The following is a 21,305-nucleotide window of genomic DNA, read 5'->3' as shown; positions in this document are numbered from 1 at the left end:
TGAATAGAAATAAATACCTCCATGTCTGTGATCTCATGGCATTACAATGGATGAATGGTGACTCTCGCCAGTCTGTGACATCCTCACATGGTGAGTTGGTGCAGGTTGTAGATGGGGAGAAGAGCTTTGACTAACTTGCCTTAAAAAGGAAAACTATCCCATCCTTGGAGTCTGAGAGGTACAGCATGTGCCTGCAAGCTCCCGGGGAAGAGAAAGCTCACATTTCCAAACAATTTGTGCTGTTAATGATGACATTTTATGAGTGTGTGACAGTGAAGTGGATTTAAAGGGTGGTTTCCTCCTGGCTGCGCAATTGGGAGTCATGCTGAAGATATGTTTAAAGGGAAAGTGTATACACCAGCAATGAAGGTTTGTATATTATTGTATATTGTATATAGGATTCAACGTAAATTAATAACCAATGAACATGCAATATAATATGCCCTCTATTGGAATCTTGACCCTGTTTGTTCAGGGCATGGCAGCAGACTAGGCAGGTATTCCAGACGTCCCTCTCACTGGTGATGCTCTGCAGTTCCTCCTGGGAATCCGGAGTTCATCCCAGGCTCAGTGAGATCTCCAGATCTCTGGAAAGCTCATTTTATCCAGGATCTATAGTGATTACTGATTGTGATAGCTCTTTTAACTCGAATGAGTCATCAACCAAACCAAGCAGTCTGATGCCTAAATCTAATCAAACTACAGTCATTCTTCCATCTTAATCATGTGAAAGCAAGAGTCCAACACCTGGTCATTTATTCATATCTTTTGTTAGTTATGATTTGTGATTTAATTAAATTGGCATGTTGTTCTCTGTAGCTGCAAACAAGAGTGATAGAAGTTCCAAAGACAGTTCTACCAGTCCTGACACTGTGCTACTACCATTAGATATTTGAATTACACAACAGCAGTGGGGTGTTAACATTAATCCCAAATGTAGCACTCATATCCATTAATAGAATCTTGCTAATTTCAAAAGTGTGTGTGTGTGTGTGTGTGTGTGTGTGTGGAGGAGGGGGATCTGTGCCCCTGGGTTTCCTCAAGTGAAGGCAAGATGCAATGAGACGACAGCTGATGTAAACAGCTCTTCATCACTTTGTGTCTCTCCTCCTCTCAGTGTCTCCTCCTCCCTTGTTGGTCGGGACTATATAAGGACAGTTCCTGTAGTGGCACGCTGATAAATGGCTTCATGCGGGTAAATACAAGAAAAAAAAAAAAAGGCTATAAATTAATGTGTCCGACAGAAATTCAGAAGCTGGGTCCAACCTTTGGACTCGAACGTGGGATTAAAAGGCTAACAAGGAGAGGTTCATGCAACTCTTGTTCTGCTTTCCTGTTTCCATGTATGCCTTAGCGGACAGATTCTGGTAGAAGTGAAGGAACATAAATATAAAAAGAGAAAAATAACAAACAATAATGTGTAAACTGACTGACTGACATAAAAATGCAAAGAAATATTCTGAAGAATCTGTGAAAATGTACATGATGTAATTCCGAGCCTGGCCACCAGGTGTCGCTGCTCCCCGGTCTGACGACAGCGACTTCCGGTTGGATTTGCCGTCATTAGCATGACCATCATTACGGATTCGTTTTATTGAGAGGGTCGAGCCGCTATTAATGCAGGTGAGTATCATAAAATGATTATTATGGGTGCGGTATGTGGAGGTGTTGCTCCCTCGGTGAGAGCTGCTTTGACTTAGGCCAGAAAAAGAGGAGGAGTGAGAAAGAAGGAGAAGAAATAAAAGCTTTTCCCCAGCAGGTTAGCAGCTAGCTGCGACCCGGTGCGTGCTTTATCGGACAAGTCCGGTAAAAAATTTTTAAAATAAAGTTGTGGGGCAATTAATGATTTTATAACATTAAATGTACTGTTAATTAACATATTATTTAATATCTATGGCGTGTCAAATAAGAGAAAAAGTTTTTTTCTTGTCTAAGTGTGACCAACTTGGTTTCCGGTGGTAGCTCCTCTGCGTCTCTCCTTGTGCTTAACTTCAATGACGCGTCTTCTTTGTTTCATTTTTGCTTTCCTTCATTCAGGGTTTGGTCATGAAGAGCTCCAAGGAGGCCGTGCAGGCAGCTGCCAAAGAGTTTATTCAGTTTGTCAACAGAGGGGTGTCTCCATATCACGGTAAAGTCTAAAACCTTATGTTATTGTTTGTTCCATTTGAATGAATGGACATGTTCTAACCTTAATTTCTGAAGTATAAATTAACCTGTTAAGTTGTCCTGTTGCTTTTCACCATCATACTTTACTTTCATTTCGTTCTGTTTCTTTTGTTGAATCCCCTTCTTCTCAGAGATAAGTGTATAATAGACTTAAATCCTCACCTACTACTTTGACATTTAATATGTAGTATTGTCTATGCGGTTTTTTTTAATTTTTAAACCTTGTAATTTACTGTTACTGCTAAGGAGTGTTTCCCCCACCAACATGGAAGGAGCCTTCTTTGGTTTATTCTGAAGCTGACTGTGCATTTAACATGATTTTCTGCTGACTTGCCACATTTTGAATATACTTTGGGTTTAGGAGTTCAGATGAGGCTACAAGTTGATTAGAAATCAGCTATAGTTGCCAGCTGTTTGGAAAATAAATAGATGTGCATATGTCAGCATTTTCAAGGTGTCATGTAGAGGCTGGGTGACTTTGAGCCTGAGATAAGAGACTCTTTCGTAAGACTCCTAACTTTGCACTCTGACCTTTGACATGTCGCATAGTGTGGTTGTCCTACATATTTTACAGGAATTTCTAATATGTGACAACTCAGGATCAAGTGGGTACAATGAACTGGAAAACCACATTGAAAAGCATAAAGGATTAGATGTCAGTTGTGTCTGGGTTTTTTTCTTTGCAGTGGTTGAAGAATGTCGAAGGCGCCTGTTGGATGCGGGATTCATCGAGCTGAAGGAGGCAGACCGCTGGGACATCAAGCCCTCAATGAAGGTCGGTCTTGATTCTCTAAAAGCGTCAAGGTTTTAAATTTTAAATCAGCTGGCAGCGGTCTTCAATATTAAATGTCAAAATGTAATAACTTTTAACGGTTTGAAGCATTGGTGTGGTTACTGTTGAATAAAAGTCATCCTCTGCTCGTTCCAGTACTTTGTGACCAGGAACTTCTCCAGCATCATTGCCTTTGCTGTGGGTGGACACTACCTACCAGGAAATGGGTTCTCTATGATTGGAGCCCACACAGACAGTCCCTGCCTCAGAGTGAGATCCCACTCTCACCTGTCACTCTACCTTTTGACCTTTCTGTTAGTCTGGATCCTCATGAGGATATTTAAACAGAGTTGTTTGGGCAGGGACAGTCAGGATTGAGTACACACTACCGCCACCTGCTGGTGTAGTCATTTCTTTTCTGAGAATTTGCTTCAGTGTTTTTTTTTCAGACTCAAAAGAACAGCTCATCTCAAAATGATAATTCAATCATCCTCCACTTACCAATGGAGTCAGATTTTTTTTTTTTTTGCCCGCCAAACATTTCGTGGGGTTCTCGGCAAGAAAGTGTTGCAGAATTGTCCTGAACAACAGAAAAAGAAAAGGAGACTAGTTTAAAAAGAAGCGTGAACGACAGGCTTTGATTGCTGTTTAAGGAATGTATGAAATGATGTGTGTGTTTCAGGTGAAACCGAGGTCTAAGAGGACGAAGCAGGGCTGTCTGCAGGTCGGGGTGGAATGCTATGGCGGTGGTATCTGGAACACATGGTTCGACCGTGACCTTACTGTTGCTGGCCGTGTTATTTTCAAGGTAGTGGGATTGCTGTCCTACACTGTGTCATGAATCACCAACAAGTGTTGTAAAACTTGGATCATTGTGTGTGCTGCTGTTCAGGTTTGTGTTGTGTCTCCCGACATGTTCACCGATTCCTGCAGAGTGACACCAAGTTGGTCCATCGACTGGTACATGTGCCCAGACCTCTGCTCAGGATCCCTCACCTGGCCATCCACCTGCAGAGGGACATCAACGACTCCTTTGGCCCTAACAAAGAAAACCACCTGTGGGTAACACAACACAGATACAATGGAGTCTGATGAGTGTTAAAAGAAGAGAAAATCCTGTGGGGAGATTTGTCCCATGATTCTGATATTGGTGTGTGCTTATGTGTGTGTGTGTCTCAGTGTGCCCATCATCGCCACCGTCGTCCAGGAGGAGCTGGAGACGGGCGGCGGATCATCGGGAGATGCCACCTGTGCCAACAACACGGTGAAACACTCACATCTCCTTCAAAAATACGTGGATTGAAGTCAGAAAAATCCTCACACTAAATCGATTTCATTGGGTGTGGAAGGTGTTAATTCCAGACAGGCACATGTGTTGTAGTTTGACTCTAGGCGACTTCTTTCAGCTTTTATTTAACTGCAGTGATTATGATGTGTTGGATCTTTCTCCTTCAGGCTGATAAGCATCACCCTACCCTGGTGAACCTGCTGTGTTCAGAGCTGGGTGTCACGCCTGAGGCCCTGCTGGACTTTGAGCTCTGTCTGGCCGACACACAACCTGCAGTGAGTCTGACACACACACACACACACACACACACACACACACACACAACCTGTTTTCCATGTGGGCAATCACAACTGTTTGTCTCTGCAGGCGTTGGGAGGGGTGTATGAAGAGTTCATCTACTCGCCTCGTCTGGACAACCTCCACAGCTGCTACTGCGCCCTGCAGGTCAGCAGAAAGACGTTTATTAAAGATCTGACACCTTTTACCTTCACCTTTGGTGTTCTCCTCTTTATTTTTAACCTTCAGTCTGTTACCCAAATCTTACGTGAAAGTGATTTCATGTTTCCTGCAAGGCTCTGCTCAAACGAATAAACCGTGGCAGCACAAGTTAATGAAATCAAGTCATTCCACATTAGGTCTAGTTAGTTTGTCATACAGTATATTAACATATGATTCTTCCTTGTTTGTCTCCTCAGGCTCTGGTGGAGTCCTGTACTGGAGATTCTCTGGGCAATGATCCCAACATCCGTATGATCACTCTGTACGACAACGAAGAGGTGAGAAAGGTGGAGCTAAATTCACCTGACGGGCGAACAGCTGATTTATTTCCATGTAGCTCACGGGTTGACCCAGCATGGCTCCTGGAATAGGTTCCTTTGGGCTTCAGTGGTGATGTGTTGTCTCCAGGTGGGATCAGAGAGCGCTCAGGGAGCCAACTCCAACCTGACGGAGCTCATTCTCAGCCGTCTCGCCGCCTCTACCTCCAACCTCACCACCTTCCAGCAGGCGATGCCGCTGTCCTTCATGATCAGCGCTGACATGGCACACGCCGTGCACCCAAACTACCAGTCAGTATCCGCACCGGGAACACAAGAAGTTCTGCATCAGCCATTAGAAGCTGAGGCCGTTTGTTTTTGCACCATGTCTTATTATTTCAGATATTCCAGAATCATCGGCAGAGAACTTCAGTTGACTTTTATTTCAACTGGTGATTGTTTTTTTTTCTTAGGGAGAAGCATGAGGACAACCATCGACCACTTTTCCACAAGGTAAAACGGATGTTTGTTAACTCCATCATTTCGTTACCTTTCAAGCTTTAAAACAAGTAAGAACTTAATTTTTTTTCTCCAGACTCTTTTTCTTAAGCTTGGATTTATTTTCTCTACATAAGACCAGAGTTTATAGAAACAAACCCATCTCCAGTTCTGCCTTCAACATCGCTCCAAATCCTTTTCCTTCCAGGGACCCGTGATCAAGTTCAACAGCAATCAGCGCTACGCCACGACGGCGGTCACCGCCTCCATCATCAGGGTGGTGGCCAGCAAAGTCGGCGTGCCTCTGCAGGTACAGTTTGCGTTGGTATGAATGACTGCTTGTGTTCGTATGAATGCAGCACGACGACAAAGAAAAACAGACGATCAGATGATGTGGAATCCAGACATGCATTTGTTGATTTAATTTTTAAATGTATGAAAAAAGAAAAGGAGAATATAAATCCTGTTCAACCAGAGATTCAGGCTAGCTGACAGAAAAGAAGATATAAAAACTTCCTGTCCCGTCCTGCAGGATGTGATGGTCCGCAACGACAGCCCGTGTGGGACCACCATTGGACCTATCCTGGCCGCCCGCCTCGGCATCCCTGTGGTGGACATTGGAGCTCCGCAGCTTTCCATGCACTCCATCAGAGAGATGTGCTGCACCTCCAGCGTCCTCCAGAGCACTGCCCTCTTCAAGGTAGTTTACTGACGCCATCATCGACTCACGTGACAACTCGGACTGACATTTGAGTTTGTTTGTTTGTTATATTGTGTAGTGTCTGTTCAGTAGCATCTACCATCTTTTCTTGTTTGTATCAGTTGCTCAAACCATTATCCCTCAGAAAACTCACTGAATAATGACAAAGTTTGATGTTTTTTCTCATCCAGTTTGTTTTTATAATCCTATGTTTCTGTTTTCTTCCAGGGTTTCTTTGAGTTGTTTCCCACAGTCAGAAGCTCGCTGGTTGTTGACTAGAGCAGCTGATGAAGATCATCACTCTATTTTTACTTTAAAACATGCCTGGATATCAGAACACTAATGAAGTATCGCTGAAAATTCCACACTGGCTCCAACACTGATGTGTGGATGTTGTAATTATACCCCAGAGAAGAGAATAACAAATACAACTCACTAATCTGTCTACAGTTTAGAAAATAATAAAATTTTAAAGCTGTCTGGAGTCTTCCTGTTCTCATTATTTCTTTCCATCTGTCAATCATTTTTGTTGTTTTTTTACCATCATGACTTTTATTACCTTATTGATCTGAAGATGCAATGGATTTATTTGTCAAGGGAAATAAAATAGCACAACAAGAAAGTAGTCTACAAAAATCATCAGAATGACCAGCAGTAACCCTGCAGTGGGATATAAGAGAATAAATATTTATTTACTGTGGTAAAGAAAACCTGATTTAAATGAGCAGAAGACAGAACGTCAAGAAGATGATGGTTTCATGTGATGGAAACACAAACCTGCAGCTGCACTATTCCATTCTAGTGAGGGAGGACTCCTGAAGAGGAGCCTTCAGGAGTCTTTCGGTGGTGCAGCGCCTCCTGCTGGTCTGTTTTGGAACCGACGCTTCTCCCTCTCCCTCTCCCTCTCCTCCTCTCCATCAGTCCTGAGCAGCAGCCGCCGCCGCCAGCAGCCTCTCCTTCCTCGGACATGGAGCGCTGGTAAAAGCGCAGCAGCGGCCGCCGCGCTCCCTCCTCGCTTCTTGGATGTACCATGAAGTCTCCGCAGTTCCTGGCAGCTCTGTGCCTCCTCCTGACCGCCTCCTGCCGGCTCTGCGCGGCCACCCGACACGGTAAGGGTCTGGTCCTGGATCGAAATAGATGGATGCACTTCCCTGTTAATGAACTCGTCTCATCCAAGCGGCAGCGCGGCGCGTAAATCACGACTTCCCCGATGACAAGCGCTCCAATGTTAATGTAGTTTGTTCTGAGGGATGTTTGGAATAATTGCACTTTATATGAGTGTTTATTTTCCTGGTACTTTTTCTATTCTTGGTCGTATTTCTCTAAAATATTGATCAAAAACTGACTTTTATTTTGGTGTAACGTCCTTTTACAATTTCGGATCAGGTTTCCTTCATTGCGCATGAATTGTGGAGCATTATACAGATGCTACCATCCTCCTCTGATCTCTTCAGACTTGTGCTAAATTGCGTCAGTGACGCAAGTGCTCCTTCCAGGCGCTGCCTCTGGCAGCACAAATGACTCATTCTGTAGTTCAGTCTGAAACTACAACAAACAAATCCTCCAGCACAGAAGGAGGCCCTGGAGGAGCCTCTAATGATCAATACATGATCATGTATAGAAATTGGATCAGCTGAAGGTGTGTGTACTCATCTGGAGCCAGTCGTTCATGGGGGGCACATCAGGAGTTATCAGCACCTTTTATTTTGATGCATCTGTTTGCTTATTTATGACGCAGGTAAAATGTGCACAAGATGAAATTGTGGAGAAGGGAAAATAGTATTTATCTTAATTTGAATTTGCAGAGCCCAGTAAGGAGAACATGGAGATATCTGAGAATATTATCCTGCCATTACGTCAGTAATTGACTTGCATATTAAAGTCTTAATATCCTGAGAGGAATTTTGTATTAAACTGCAGTCCAGGAGCTTCATGACTGACACTTAATTTGTTTTAGATGATCAGATAATGTTGATCTGGGTGAACGCAACCCCACAGCTTTATTAGCTCTGTTTGGTTTCTCCTGCAGCTAAGACATAATGTAGAGATTAAAGCTCATAAAATCACTAACGCTAATCAATAGGCAGCTTTCACTGGGGGGGATATGATCCCTTCGTTTTCACCTGTTCATGTAAACCCTCGGGTCAGAGTGTGAAGTGTTTAATTCGAACGGTGGAACAGAAGCCTCCATCGGGCCTTACATCCATCAGATCTGGATCAAACCATAAACCATCTGAGAACAGCGAGTTCCAACTTTAAGGGTTCGCTGAGCTGAGGGACATCATCGTCTCAGGGACACCAAACGGGATTTGTTCTGCTCCATCCCGGCTGAGTCACTCCACCTTAAATATCCCCCCGCCAACTGGAGGACGAGCCCATACAGCTGCAACAAATGCCAGCAGCACCATTATGAAAATGACACTAGATTCAATCTAGCAGGCGGTTAATGGATGATAGGGGTGAGACGCTGCTGGAGATGGCAGGCCATCAAGCTGGGGTTCTAGAGCACGAGGAGGTGGAGGACAAACATGGCGACTCTGAAAGCACAGCTTTATCATTCAGTGATGTCATGATCAAAATGCAAAAGTGAAAAAACTTACTTTTAGTGGGAAGGCATCCCAGTAAAGGAGGTTTAATATCCGTTGGTGCAGGGAGAATATGTGAACTTAAAGCAGTTTTTCAAATCAGCCTATCTCTACCACTCTTCTCTTCATATGAGCAAATACAGCCATTTAACTGAGGAGGAGGAGGAGCAGGAGGAGGAGGGCTGCTCAGCCCTGTTGGTGTATTAATGCATCATTGATAAGGAATATTTTAATGGCATCCTTTGCAGTGATCGAACTTTGAACTAGTGTTAATGGATTCTCAAAGCTGAAACTTCTTTTGTGGTGACGGACTGGCTGCACGTTTTGACGGCGATGTCTCAGATGCTCGTTAGACACTCCATCACTCTGGTCGTCCTCTAATGAATGGATAATGAACGGATAATAGATGACTGAGTGTGGTGTGACCGGCGACACCGACGGACCGCCGGCAAGAAGAACAAGCGAGCAGGAGGAGAGATGGAGGGATGAAGGGAATGCGTGGGCAGAGGAGAGAGGACAGAGCAGAGATTAGTCATCATGGACGGAGGAGGCAAAGGATGGATGGGTGGACAATCTCTCTTTTCTATGTTTAGCTCAGCTCCTTCATTTAATGGAGTTTCCCTCCGTGATGGCGGCTGACCAGACGTTTTGTCTGTGTCGCCACGGAGTCGATTATCTGTCTGATTGGTTCATAGATTATAAGGGATAAAACACTTCCAGCTTGGCTGTGGAAGAGAAGAAAACGTCACCTGAAGCTCAGGTTGATCTGGAGGAGGTTGGCTGGTGATGAGAGTTCTGATTTTTATTTCAAATCAGAGACAATTATTTTTCAGATGAATAAAAAGGAGATCTGTGTATCAACAGTGTGTGTAAGCAGCAGGGCGTGAAGCTGGATGCATCCTTATTATGGCCGGGAAAATACTTTATCTTCAGCATGAGATAGAATGATCTGCAGAAGGAGAACGCCTGCAGCATGATAATAATAACACACATAATAAATACATCAGCTCTACATTCATTCAGTGCATGTTTAGTTTGTGATAAAAGTTTTATCCCACATTTTTCCCTGAAAACGTTCTTGAAATCAGGAGATTTTGTTTTGGTTCCGTGAGCAGAGAATCGAATGACAGGTGTGTTTAAACAGGAAAAGACAGCACAAATAGTCAAATAATGGATTCAGACAGATGGAGCTGCTGTGAACCACCTCACGGCTGATTAGGAGTGGGGAAAGGTCATCTGTATCGCACACAGAAACACGCGTTTGCATCACTTAGCAACGACAGATCAGCGGATTGGTGTCCCCTTTTTGTCTTTGGTCACATAATAAACTGAAATTAGCCATTATTGTTAAGACCTCATCAGCATTTAATGTTTCCTAAGATTTGTGGTTGACTGTTTCCTCTCACATCTCTTTCCGTTTCTGGGTTTAGTAGAAGAAAATAACACTTACGAACATTTATTCTTTGTTTTTATTTATGCTTTCTTCACTTTTTTCCAGTCTTTACGTTCTGATTCAAGAATTAAAATGTAAAATGTTCGTGTGAATTAATAATCTGTGTGTGTTCTTGCTTGTTTGCAGGTTGTTTGTTTGAAAAGAAGCTCTGTCCCAGAGAGCAGCTGTGCAACAACGGTGAGGACTTGTTTACATGTTTACTTGTTTACCGCAGAGAGAACCTGAGTGTGATTCATTATTTAATAAGTAAGTAGAACAAACTAAGAATGAGTGTTTTAATTAGAACAAATATAATGTGCTTTTCACCATCCCAATAAACTGGAGCTAAAATTTATTGGAACAGACATAACTTCATTTTGAATTAAGAAATCCAACATGTCCAGATACCCACAAAGCAAACTTAAACTCTCTATCCTCCATCCCCGTGTGACGCTGATATTTACGGTACCTGAAAGCAGCGTGACCAGAATACTAAAGCGACCAGCGCTGACAATCCCATCAGGCTCTTGTTCAGGAAGCTGTGACGTGTTGTCAGTCCATCATCCCTCAGTGGGTTTCTGTTCTCTTCCTGTCATCATTAGGCTGAGCGTGTGAGCGTGCACGTGTGTGAACGTGCACGTGTGTGAGCGTGCACGAGCGCGAGCCCTCGGAGAGAGCAGTATTATTGAAGGCGGTACGTCTCTGCGGAGACGAGAGGATGAGTGGCAGTCAGATCATTTGGGCCACATGTTTGTGTGATGATGAGAGACAGGAGGAAGAATGAGAGCCTCACAGATGACATTCAGTTACAATAGAGGCCAGGTCAAAGGTCATGCACTCCGCTCTGCTTGTCAACCTGCACATAGTTTGGTCATAAAATAAAAGGCCGTGAATTTATTCTTCAAACGTAACCCTCCAGTACCCAGTTCCCTGGAAAAGGAAGCGCCGTGTAGCGTTCCCTCGTCAGTTTTATCTTTGATTTGACGTCTTGGGGTTGAAACCATCTCCAGAATTCACTGAAGAAACAACTAATTGCGATTTTAATTCAGCAGATGTCGCTTCTACATGTCAGTGTGTGTTTAGTCTGAGTCATCGGTGAGGATCTGCGTATGTGTGTGTGTGTGTGTGTGCGTGCGTGCGTGTGTGTGTGTGTGAGATAGAAAGAGAGGGCAAGACAATGTGTGAAAAATGATTTGTTTCATGAGATGCATAAAGAGGGGGGTGGGGGTAAAAAGTGAAAGCGACAAAGGAGAGAAAACGAGTGAGAGTGCAATGTAAACAAGGTCTCCCTCCGTCAGCCTCTCACTGCCAATCACATCCCCTCCTGGCCGTCTCTATGACAACGGTGACATCCGTTGCCTGACGACTGTGCATCTCCCTCGTGTGTGTTTGTGTTTTAATGAAACATGGAGGAAGGTGATGACTCACCGCTGCCCTCACACGCACACGCACACACACACACACACACACACACACACACACACACACACACACACACACACACACACACACACACACACAAGCACACACAGTGCTCCACTTTTGCATGCATATCCGTACATTACGTCTGTATAAATATGTAATGTGTGTTATTTCTAAATGTAGAAATGATGGTATCTACGGTCGTACGCATTGAAAACATTCTCACTCACACTGGGATTCTCAATCCAAACAAATATATATTAGAAGTGAACACATCTCCATGGTGATTTCATGTCTGTCCATCAAAAAAACAACCTCTTGTCCTTTTGGTTCCGACTCAGACCGGACTGTCCTGACCTGCTGGGTTCCATTGATGCAGATAGTTTTGTTTCTATTGGTCTCATCTGTGAATAGCAGCTCAAACTATATGCCTGGTAATGCTGGAACCCATGAAATTAAAGCTGACTTTCTGGGATGCTGTTTAAATCACAGGCGTGGGTGGATCCTCAAGCCAGAGACATCCTCCACATGAAACCCCTGCCGTGTAACTGTTCTTCTGTTTTATTTGTAGATGGTCTATTTGGACAATGCCAGGCTCCTCACCAGAAGCCCGTCCAGTACCAGGTGTCTGTTCCAGTCCTGCACAAGCTTCAGGAAGTCCTCAAAGACCTGATGGTGCAAGGTGGGTCTTCAGAGGATTTAGGCTTTAAAACATGCAGCATTTCAAAGCAGTGAAAAGTCAGAGGCGCGTGTCGTCTTGTGGTCGTGCAGGTCTGACCTGGAGGGACGACGTCACCCAGAACATCATCAGTCGAGAGCTGAGTCGTCTTCCCACAGTTGGCTCCTCCCCCAAACTCTATGAAAAGCAGTTTGAAGAGTAAGAACGATTCCAGCGATTGTCTCAGTGCAGACCTACAGAATACAGCAACAGGACATGCATGGAGTTGTTTTTTTTATTTTTCAGGCAGCCAGGTCCCAGTTTGCGGAGGGTCCAGGAGGATCCAGATAATGGTGACATGATGCAGCAGTACATGGACTACATGGTCCTGGACCCTTCCAGATCCTCCATCCACATGCAGGCGCCCCTGCTGGACCCGTACACCTACCGTCAGGTGCGTAAGGTAGACAGTCACCCGCAGAATTTGATTTTAAGAAATTACAACATTGATTTCACCACAATTCTGAAGAAAGAACACATCTGGCAAGTTCAGTGTTTCTGACAAGTGTTTCTAGGACTATTCTGCTCCTAATAGCCATTGAATTGCACATCTGTCTTGTATGTGTTGCAGCAGCAGCAGCAGTACGGCTACCAGGATGAAGAGGAGCGCTCCCTCAATTCCCTGGACGATAATCCGGCCTTTCAACTCCTCACATCCTCCTCTCGATCCAGATCCAGAGGAAGCCCCCTGGACAGAGACCGGCAGCTCCTCCAGGATCTGGTGTCCTTCTACCTCACCTCCCCTTCGTCCTCTTCCTCCTCCTCTTCCTCTCCAGTGCAGTCCCTCTCCCACCACGGAGGAGCAGCTGCAGGATTTCCCTCTTCACGCTCTTCTTCCTCCTCCTTCTTCCCGGAGCTGGACTTCCCGGTGGACTTCGGTGAGGACTACGTTTCCCAGATGGCTCAGCTCAGCAAACAACAGCAGGACAAAACGGGGAAGAAAGTGCAGGAGGAATACGACGCCCTGTCAGGGTTGGATGGTGAGACACGACAAAAACACATGTGCATTCAGACAGCCGCTGAAGCTGCAGGAAGTCGTTTAAAGGATGCTTTTATTTTGAAAGAAAAAAATTCTTTAATGCAATGATTGAACTACTTTCCATGAAGATAACTGTTTAATTTTTAATTTCTCCATCAATAATGTAACATACTCTACCTGCTTATACTTGGTGTGTATTTATTTCCCGCCCAGTTTGTATTTATGTGAAACTACCACTGGTTTAAATGCGGTGCAGTCAAACCTCTGATATGTGGAGGATGCCGCTGAAACCACATCTGCTTGCTTTCAGAGCGATCTCTGCAGAGGCTGGCTCTGCTGCTCGATCACTACAACGTCGACTTGTCCCCCGAGGACAAAAATGTCCTTCCAGCCGCTCTGAAGCAGCTGCAACTGGACAACTCCTTCGCCAACAAACAGGTCAAAGGTCGGTCTAAGGCCGTCACACCGGAGCGTTTCTATCCCACAATAAAATCTAGTTAGTTGCTTTGAAATCTTGTCAAAATCTTATTTTTAAATTGGACTCATTCCATAATATTGACATGAAAACATTGTAAAATCATGTCAGCTGCAGTTTTGTGTCGTGATAAAGATGAATGACTTTAGTTTCGCATTCTTGACGATTGTGTTTTCCTGGCTTTTCTGTTCAGATAAATATGGAAACACCGCAACAGGAAAGAAGGTGTGTTATTACCACAAATGTAATTTCTCTGGTTAAATATTGTTTAAATTACTATTTATTTGTAATTAAAATAAATAAATAAATATTATTAGTGTCCATCACAATAATAATAATTAACTATTTATTTTAAAAATCTTTAGTTATTGTGAGAAATTGTTTTCTTTTAGTTGATGTTTTTCACCATCCATCATCCATCAGGTCAAAGAAGGTACGATGGTTTATAAGACGGAGGCCCCTGTGGCTCCGCCCACCACCTTCAAGACCCCCCAACCAGATGTCCAGAAAGATTCAGGAACAGCTGAGCAAGAGAAAAAGATGAAGAACGAACCGGCGCCGCAGACGGGGGAGTACGGATATATCGTCACCAATCAGAGGTGGAGTATTTCCTCTGCGTGTCTCAACCAATCAGAATCACTTCATGAGGATGAATGAATGAATAAATGAATGAATGATTGGGGGATAGTGTTTTTCAGTTGTTTTCATCTTTTGAGAGGCTGCAGTTTGCTTGCGCATAAAAGAAGAAAGTGTGTCTGTGTGTTTGTGTATTCATGTTTATGCATGTGTGTGTGTTTGTGTGTGTGTATGCGGTCTGTCACTGCAGCCTCCTCCGTCTGAACGACGGGGTTCGATTGTTGGAGCGTCTTTCAGAGAGCATCGGCCTCTCATTTGCCTCCTTCTTCAACATCAGGTAGGATGGGATCGGATGTGTGACCTTTGACCTGCGTCTCCACCTCATCGACTTCCATCACTAGCGTCATGTCTGGAATTAAATGCAACAAACACAAATAGAGCACAGATGTTAAAATACATAAATGACTCCAAAGTCTAAAGGAGTCGTGTCTGAGCTCAGAGTTAATGTCCTCAGGGTCCTGCTAAACGTCCCGGTGGATGTGTTCTTGTGTTTGTCCTCTGCAGTGTGGTGGGACCTGCCATCACCTTCCGGATCAGACCGAACCCCAACAACATGACGGTCGGAGACGTGGCAGAGAAAGCCGGTAAAGATGCAGTCACTTCAGAACGGTGGAATAAAGATGGCGGAAATAAAACAGGAAAAAAAATGATTCCTTCATTCAGAGATGTTCTCACCTTTGTTCTTATTTGTGCAGCAGCAGAGAAGAACCTGATGGAGACGGAGACGGGCCTGACGGTGCTGCAGAGCGGCGTTGGAGAGGTGGGTGGTGTTCCAGAAATATCAAACGACTGCTAACCTAATGAACGCTTCTAGATGCTTTTACTTTGAAAGGGTGAGTTTTGCCCTGGTGTGTTAGAAGTGAGTCTAACTTGTGAGACGTGTGTGCATCATGTGGGTTCAGCGAGGCTCAGGATAGTTTCTCTGCATCGAGAATTTGGTGAGTGAAAGTTGATTTAACAGCTGACAGGAACAGGGGTCACATGTTCAAAGAGTTTCTAATAATCACTTGAACATGTTTCACTCGGTCAGGATCAAGATTGTGTGTCTGAACTTTAAGTTCCTTCCACGATTTTATAAAATATGAACGTGAAAAATTTTAAATTACCTGAAACATGATCAGAATCTTACAAAACAAGTGAATATAAATACATACATAACAACTTTTTCCTCCTCCCCTCCTTTTCCTCACACTTCCTGTTATTCGACCAATCATCTCTTCTCTTTTTCTTGCCCCCCCCCACTCTGCCGCCACAGAGGAATGATGGGAAGGCGGCGCCCCTGTTGGCCCGTGTGCAGCCCGGCTCCCGCTGGGTGTTCGCTACGCTGGTGGCCATGGCCTGCATCGGCACCATCCTGGCGACGGCCATGACCATCGCCTGCCTACGTCACCACGCCCACCGGCTGGCGGCGAAGAAGCTGGGTCTGGGGCCGGAGGGGGGCAGCTTCAGCCACCAGGAGTACCAGGTGACGGCGGCAGATGTTTCTTTCTGATGAGCGATCAACGGACGTATAATAAGTAAAGACTAATACACGCAGTGTGGTAAAACTCATCAGGACCTGTGTCGCCAGCACATGGCCTCCAAAGGTGCCTTCGGACGTCTGGAGGCCGCTGCCCTCGGCGCGAGTAGGGGCGGAGCTGCAGGAGGCGGAGGAGGATGTGGGGGTGGGGCAGTGGGAGGCGGAGGTGCCGACTCCAGGGTGAGCAGCGTGTCGTCCCAGTTCAGCGAAGGAGCTCAGCCCAGTCCCAGTTCCCACAGCAGCACGCCGTCGTGGTGCGAGGAGCCGGCCCAGGCCAACATGGACATCTCCACCGGTCACATGATCCTGGTTCGTCCTGGTTCTGACATCGTCAAGGTGAAGCTGGTGAGCACAAATCTGTAGTAATAACGCGTTTTACGCCTCAGGCCTACATGGAGGACCACCTGAGGAACAAGGACCGTCTGATGAAGGAGTGGGAGGCTCTTTGCTCCTACCAGGCCGAACCCAGCGCCGTCTCGGTGGCGCAGAGCGACGCCAACGCCAAGAAGAACCGCTGCCCCGATTCTGTGCCCTGTGAGTCCCGGAAGTCCACTAACCATCCACTTTAAACCCCTTAAAATGTTCAGGGGAGTAGGAGGAAAATCCTGATGGTTAAAACCTGCTGTTGTTTTTCAGACGACCACTCCAGGGTGAAGCTGAAGGTGGAGAACAACCCGTCACGCTCCGACTACGTCAACGCCAGCACCATAGTGGGTGTCGTTCCTGTTGTAGATTTTCCTATTTCGCTCAAATCCTTCATCCCTCAATAATCGATCCTTGAAAATCTGATGTTGCTTCATGTGGGAGACAGAGTTCCTGATGTGTGACCTTTGACCTGTCATCCCACACCCCCTTTCAGATTGAGCATGACCCCCGGATGCCGGCCTACATCGCCACGCAGGGCCCCCTGTCACACACCATCTCCGACTTCTGGCAGGTCGGTGAGACGTGAAGCTCTGAAAAAACAACAAAGATGATTATTTCTATGAATTATGTTCTTTTTATCTTTATCTATTTTGAATAAAATTTAATTCCCCACACCATACATCCACAGACAGCCAATCAGATGTAGCCCTGCTCAGATTTGTTCCTCCTGTTAGAGATGAGTTGGCGTGTCCTTCCGGGTTAACGTTCATGCTGCCGTTGGTGTAGATGGTGTGGGAGAACGGCTGCACCGTGATCGTCATGATGACGGCTCTGGTGGAGGATGGAGACAAGCAGTGCGACCGCTACTGGCCTGATGAGGGCTCGTCCCTCTACCACATCTACGAGGTGAGACCCCGGATGTCTCTGGGGGCTAACCGACCCGTCAGAACCCTTCAGCAGCCGGATGTCGTTCTGTCCAGGTCAACCTGGTGTCGGAGCACATCTGGTGTAATGACTTCCTGGTGCGCAGCTTCTACCTGAAGAATGTCCAAACGCAGGAGACCAGGACCCTCACCCAGTTCCACTTCCTCAGCTGGCCAGCTCAGGGCATTCCCACCTCCACGCGCCCTCTGCTGGACTTCCGCAGGTACTGCAGCCCCAAACTTACAGAACTTCACTCCACGGAGACGCACGAAAGATGAAGCAGGATAATGTGACCTAATCTTATAAAAAAAAATTATTAGAAAGACATTTGAGACAAAATTAAACGAGCACAAACCTCAGGCTGTCCCTCCTCTCTTCTCATCCTCCCACCTGTGCGATGGAGATCAGCAGGTTTATGGTCAACATGTCTGTCTGTGTCATTCTTGTGGTTTGCAGCTAGTAGTCTGGTCCAGTTGCATAGTCACAAAAATGATCATGGACTGATGTAGCTGCAGCGGGAGGTCAACCTCTCTATTTCTATCTATCTATCTATCTATCTATCTATCTATCTATCTATCTATCTATCTATCTATCTATCTATCTATCTATCTATCTATCTATCTATCTATCTATCTATCTATCTATCTATCTATCTATCTATCTATCTGTCTATCTGTCTGTCTGTCAGCTGATTATTTAATCATCATTCATTCATGAAAACGGTTCCCTCGATTATCGACACTGAAACAGAATCAGGACCAACGGATTCTAGAACCAGTCTGCTTACTGGTTGACCTGCAGCTGACTCATCATTACATGAGCCTCCCTCCATCATCGTCATTGTCATCGTCATCACCGGAGCCTTTCGGTGCCTCCCAGATGGAGGTGGTGTCATTTCCATCACGGTGCTGCTGGTTTGTGTGACTGAGCTGGCAGGAAGCTTTACGTGGAATGAGTCATGAAGTAGAGTTAGACCTGCAGGGACAGCAGGGTTACGACCCCACCCCCTCAGACCAGTCCATCTGTGTTCCATCTGTTCTCATCCTCCTCTTCATCATGTTTTGTCTGTTGTCCCCACAGGAAGGTGAATAAGTGTTACCGCGGACGATCCTGTCCCATCATCGTTCACTGCAGGTAAACTTCAGCGCCTGCTAAGCTAAACAGATGATGAACCGTAGAGATGTTAACCACACAGGAAGTCTGTGTTGCTTGTAATTGAAACATCAGTCAAGACGTTTAAGGTGAATTTTATTATAGTTAATAATCAATCAATGTATTGGCTAAACTTACAGACTATTTGTGTTGTTTCCGTAGTGACGGGACAGGCCGGACCGGGACCTACATCCTGATTGACATGGTCCTCAACCGTATGGCTAAAGGTGAGCTTTACAACATTGGCAATAAAATAATTCACAAACACCCCAATATAATGTAGTTCTGGGTCGCTTCCGAACCACAGCACACATTTAGAAACCGCAGACATGTTGTGTGTCCTCCTGTAGGTGTGAAGGAGATCGACATCGCGGCCACATTGGAGCACGTTCGAGACCAGAGGCCCGGGATGGTTCGCACCAAGGTCAGTGGTTGTCTCGGTAACAAGACCAAGAGTCTGAATACAGACTCCATCACATTGGCTCACGTGATAGATCAGATTATGGACTCATGGGAGCCTTTCCTTGTTTCCAGGACCAGTTTGAGTTCGCCCTGACGGCCGTTGCTGAGGAGGTCAACGCCATCCTCAAAGCTCTGCCCCAGTGAAACCAGTAGGACCCAGACTAACCTCCAGCTCCTGCGCCATGACCCTCACCCTCCTATCATACCTTGGCTTTTCTGTTTGAGATGATGATGATTAAGATGAAGAAAGACGTGTGCCTGTTGGGTGATTCTGAGAAACATTATGATGATGTCAAAAATACTTTATTTTACTTTTGAGGTCAGGAGGGATGCAAGAATCAGGTAGGATGTGTTCAGGGACCTTCAGAAGTGGACAGTGTCTAACATATTTTTCCTCAATCATATTCCACAAAAATTACAAATCATTAGTGATAATCTCTCAAATAATATTTTCAAATAATAAACATGAATTTGAAGTAAAGATTCCTATTAATTGAAAGATGTAAGAAAACATTTCTTTATAAGTTATATGTTATAAATTTCTTTTATTATAAGCTCTTTAGTATACTCACTGATGGTCGCCCCCAACCCTTCATCCAAACAGCTTAAAACACTTATCGCTCACCCCAGTGGGTGGCAATGCAGGCTGAAATTGGAAGATTTTAATTAGCATGTCTCTTTAATCAAGAACTAACACAAAATTCATACAATACAATGTAATGTCATGTCATGTCTGTAATTTCCAATCTAGCTGGCTGCATGTGAACTAGCCATAGGTGGGCTAAACATCAGATTTTCTTCTATTATCCAGCCCGAAGGCAGTTGAGGTCTAATGTGAACGAGATTCAAGAAAAAATGTCGTTTTCCCTCATATTTGTGGTTGACATCTGCGGGCATTGTGCTGTAGTTGGGTCATCTTGTTGGTTGAAGTTAAGGCAGTGTGACTCTGAAGCATTAGAAGGCTTCAATGATTAGAAATTTAAATGTAAATGATGATCCGACACCTCCCTTCCTACATAAAATACAAATACACATTGTCTGTCTCTCTGTGCCATCGGATCATTTAAATCACTGGATGTATTGTTGTGTACCTCACGCAAGTCAGAAAATTAATAAAAAAGTGAAAACATCAAATGCTATTCTATTGAAACAAGAAACTCTATTTTGTATCTGTGAGACCTGAAATAAATCTTTTCGTGTTTAAGTGCTGCAATCACTCCTGTGGGTTTGTGACTTTGTGCCTACACGTCCTGATTTTAGAGCTTCGTTAAAATTAAGTCGGGTCCATTTTCCACAAATGTCTTTAAAAAGGAAGAAACCGCTGGTGATGAAAAAGACATTTGTAGTCAGCCAAATCACAAAAAAGCTTATGTAAAAGCATTATACAAAATATTTAATAAGCTGAAATGAGCAGTGTTGATATTTTGGAGAGAAACATTACAAATCAGAGCAATTGATGATCGCTGATCATTTATTCAGGCGGTTATTTGTCGCCCTCTTGTGGTCAGAATGAGCAACTACAATTACTCAAAGTTAACCACAGTTAAAAATTCCACATGTAAGTTAAAATAAAAATGTGTTCATGTACATTTAACAATTTAATGTCAATTAACACTTCTATATTTATGACATAAAACTGTTGAAACAAAGTAATGTCGGCAATGCATTTAGCTAATCAGACCACAAAGGTCCGCTGTGATTCAGGTCAACAAGAAAGGTTGACTCAATCGAGCCTGAAAGCAGGCAGAGGGACGTAGTAAATAACAACAAAAACATTCAGTTTGAATGTTTTGTTAATATTAATCATAACTGTGTCTGTATAGGTTTCAGTTATTCAGCACCTGGCCAGGAAAACAATCAGACACGTTGTTACATCCGTCTTTAATGACACTGATTTAATCTATTTGATAAGGTTTCAGATCTACTGAGAACTGCTTGAGGCTAAGTCCAAGTGTTCAGTCTAAACCAAAAGGGGAATAAAACAGACACCCAGCCGTGATCTCCTGCAGCCTGAGGCCCGATCAAAAGCCTGTCCAGCACCGATACAAAAATCTATTTCTAAAAGAGTTAAATAACCTCCTGCATGAACGATGCCAAGTTACTAAACAATCAAAAAAGACAGCAGCTAGATTAGATGAGGAATAAATCAGATTCCCCCACTGTGGGACAAATCTTTTTGTGTTTTTTGTTTGAGATTCAAAAATAAAACTAAGAAAATGAAAGCCACACATCAAGTCAGGTCCTCAGAATATCCCCTTCCCTACCAGAAACTTATACTGTTCACACCTCCAGGATGTAGAACCATCCCACCAGGGATGTAGAACACATCATCAGCACCATGATTCACACCAGGTTCGTTTTCCAGCGTGAGTTGCCATAGTAACATAGCATAAAATAAATGAGAGACTGACCCGGTTCTTGCGATAACCCGGCTGCATGGGTCAGGTTCCTGGTGT

At 44.5% G+C, this 21,305-nt stretch overlaps 2 protein-coding genes across 5 annotated transcripts; both read left to right on the top strand.

The window, feature by feature from the left end:
- The first annotated feature begins 1,501 nt into the window (after positions 1 to 1,501).
- On the top strand, positions 1,502 to 6,649 carry dnpep (aspartyl aminopeptidase). 2 transcript variants are annotated; one of them, XM_068309572.1, is made up of 15 exons: positions 1,502 to 1,623; positions 2,038 to 2,128; positions 2,853 to 2,941; positions 3,095 to 3,208; positions 3,621 to 3,746; positions 3,872 to 3,996; positions 4,118 to 4,202; positions 4,394 to 4,501; positions 4,593 to 4,670; positions 4,922 to 5,002; positions 5,133 to 5,293; positions 5,455 to 5,494; positions 5,688 to 5,789; positions 6,012 to 6,179; positions 6,408 to 6,649. In XM_068309572.1, the coding sequence occupies exons 1-15, from the start codon at positions 1,618 to 1,620 to the stop codon at positions 6,456 to 6,458; spliced, it is 1,425 nt and encodes a 474-aa protein (XP_068165673.1). In that variant the 5' UTR covers positions 1,502 to 1,617; the 3' UTR covers positions 6,459 to 6,649. The 2 variants fall into 2 exon arrangements, with proteins under 2 accessions (XP_068165673.1, XP_068165674.1); XM_068309573.1 differs by lacking the exons at positions 5,688 to 5,789; positions 6,012 to 6,179; positions 6,408 to 6,649 and adding an exon at positions 5,577 to 5,675 and having other exon boundaries at positions 1,511 to 1,623.
- Positions 6,650 to 7,127: 478 nt separating this feature from the next.
- LOC137591432 (receptor-type tyrosine-protein phosphatase-like N) lies at positions 7,128 to 20,022 on the top strand. Of its 3 annotated transcripts, none has more exons than XM_068309413.1 (23): positions 7,128 to 7,288; positions 10,344 to 10,394; positions 12,190 to 12,300; positions 12,390 to 12,495; positions 12,583 to 12,730; positions 12,908 to 13,316; positions 13,626 to 13,760; positions 13,984 to 14,015; positions 14,214 to 14,389; positions 14,617 to 14,703; positions 14,931 to 15,010; positions 15,122 to 15,186; positions 15,682 to 15,891; positions 15,997 to 16,254; positions 16,332 to 16,479; positions 16,582 to 16,655; positions 16,805 to 16,882; positions 17,098 to 17,217; positions 17,292 to 17,458; positions 18,316 to 18,369; positions 18,550 to 18,614; positions 18,738 to 18,811; positions 18,922 to 20,022. In XM_068309413.1, the coding sequence occupies exons 1-23, from the start codon at positions 7,210 to 7,212 to the stop codon at positions 18,991 to 18,993; spliced, it is 2,799 nt and encodes a 932-aa protein (XP_068165514.1). In that variant the 5' UTR covers positions 7,128 to 7,209; the 3' UTR covers positions 18,994 to 20,022. The 3 variants fall into 3 exon arrangements, with proteins under 3 accessions (XP_068165514.1, XP_068165513.1, XP_068165515.1); XM_068309412.1 differs by having other exon boundaries at positions 15,982 to 16,254; XM_068309414.1 differs by lacking the exon at positions 14,617 to 14,703 and having other exon boundaries at positions 15,982 to 16,254.
- Positions 20,023 to 21,305: the final 1,283 nt, after the last annotated feature.

This window comes from Antennarius striatus, chromosome 24, assembly GCF_040054535.1.
Source record: "Antennarius striatus isolate MH-2024 chromosome 24, ASM4005453v1, whole genome shotgun sequence".
Classification (NCBI taxonomy): domain Eukaryota; kingdom Metazoa; phylum Chordata; class Actinopteri; order Lophiiformes; family Antennariidae; genus Antennarius; species Antennarius striatus.
The sequence above is the reverse complement of the archived record's forward strand: the minus strand, read 5'-3'. Positions and strand labels throughout refer to the sequence as shown.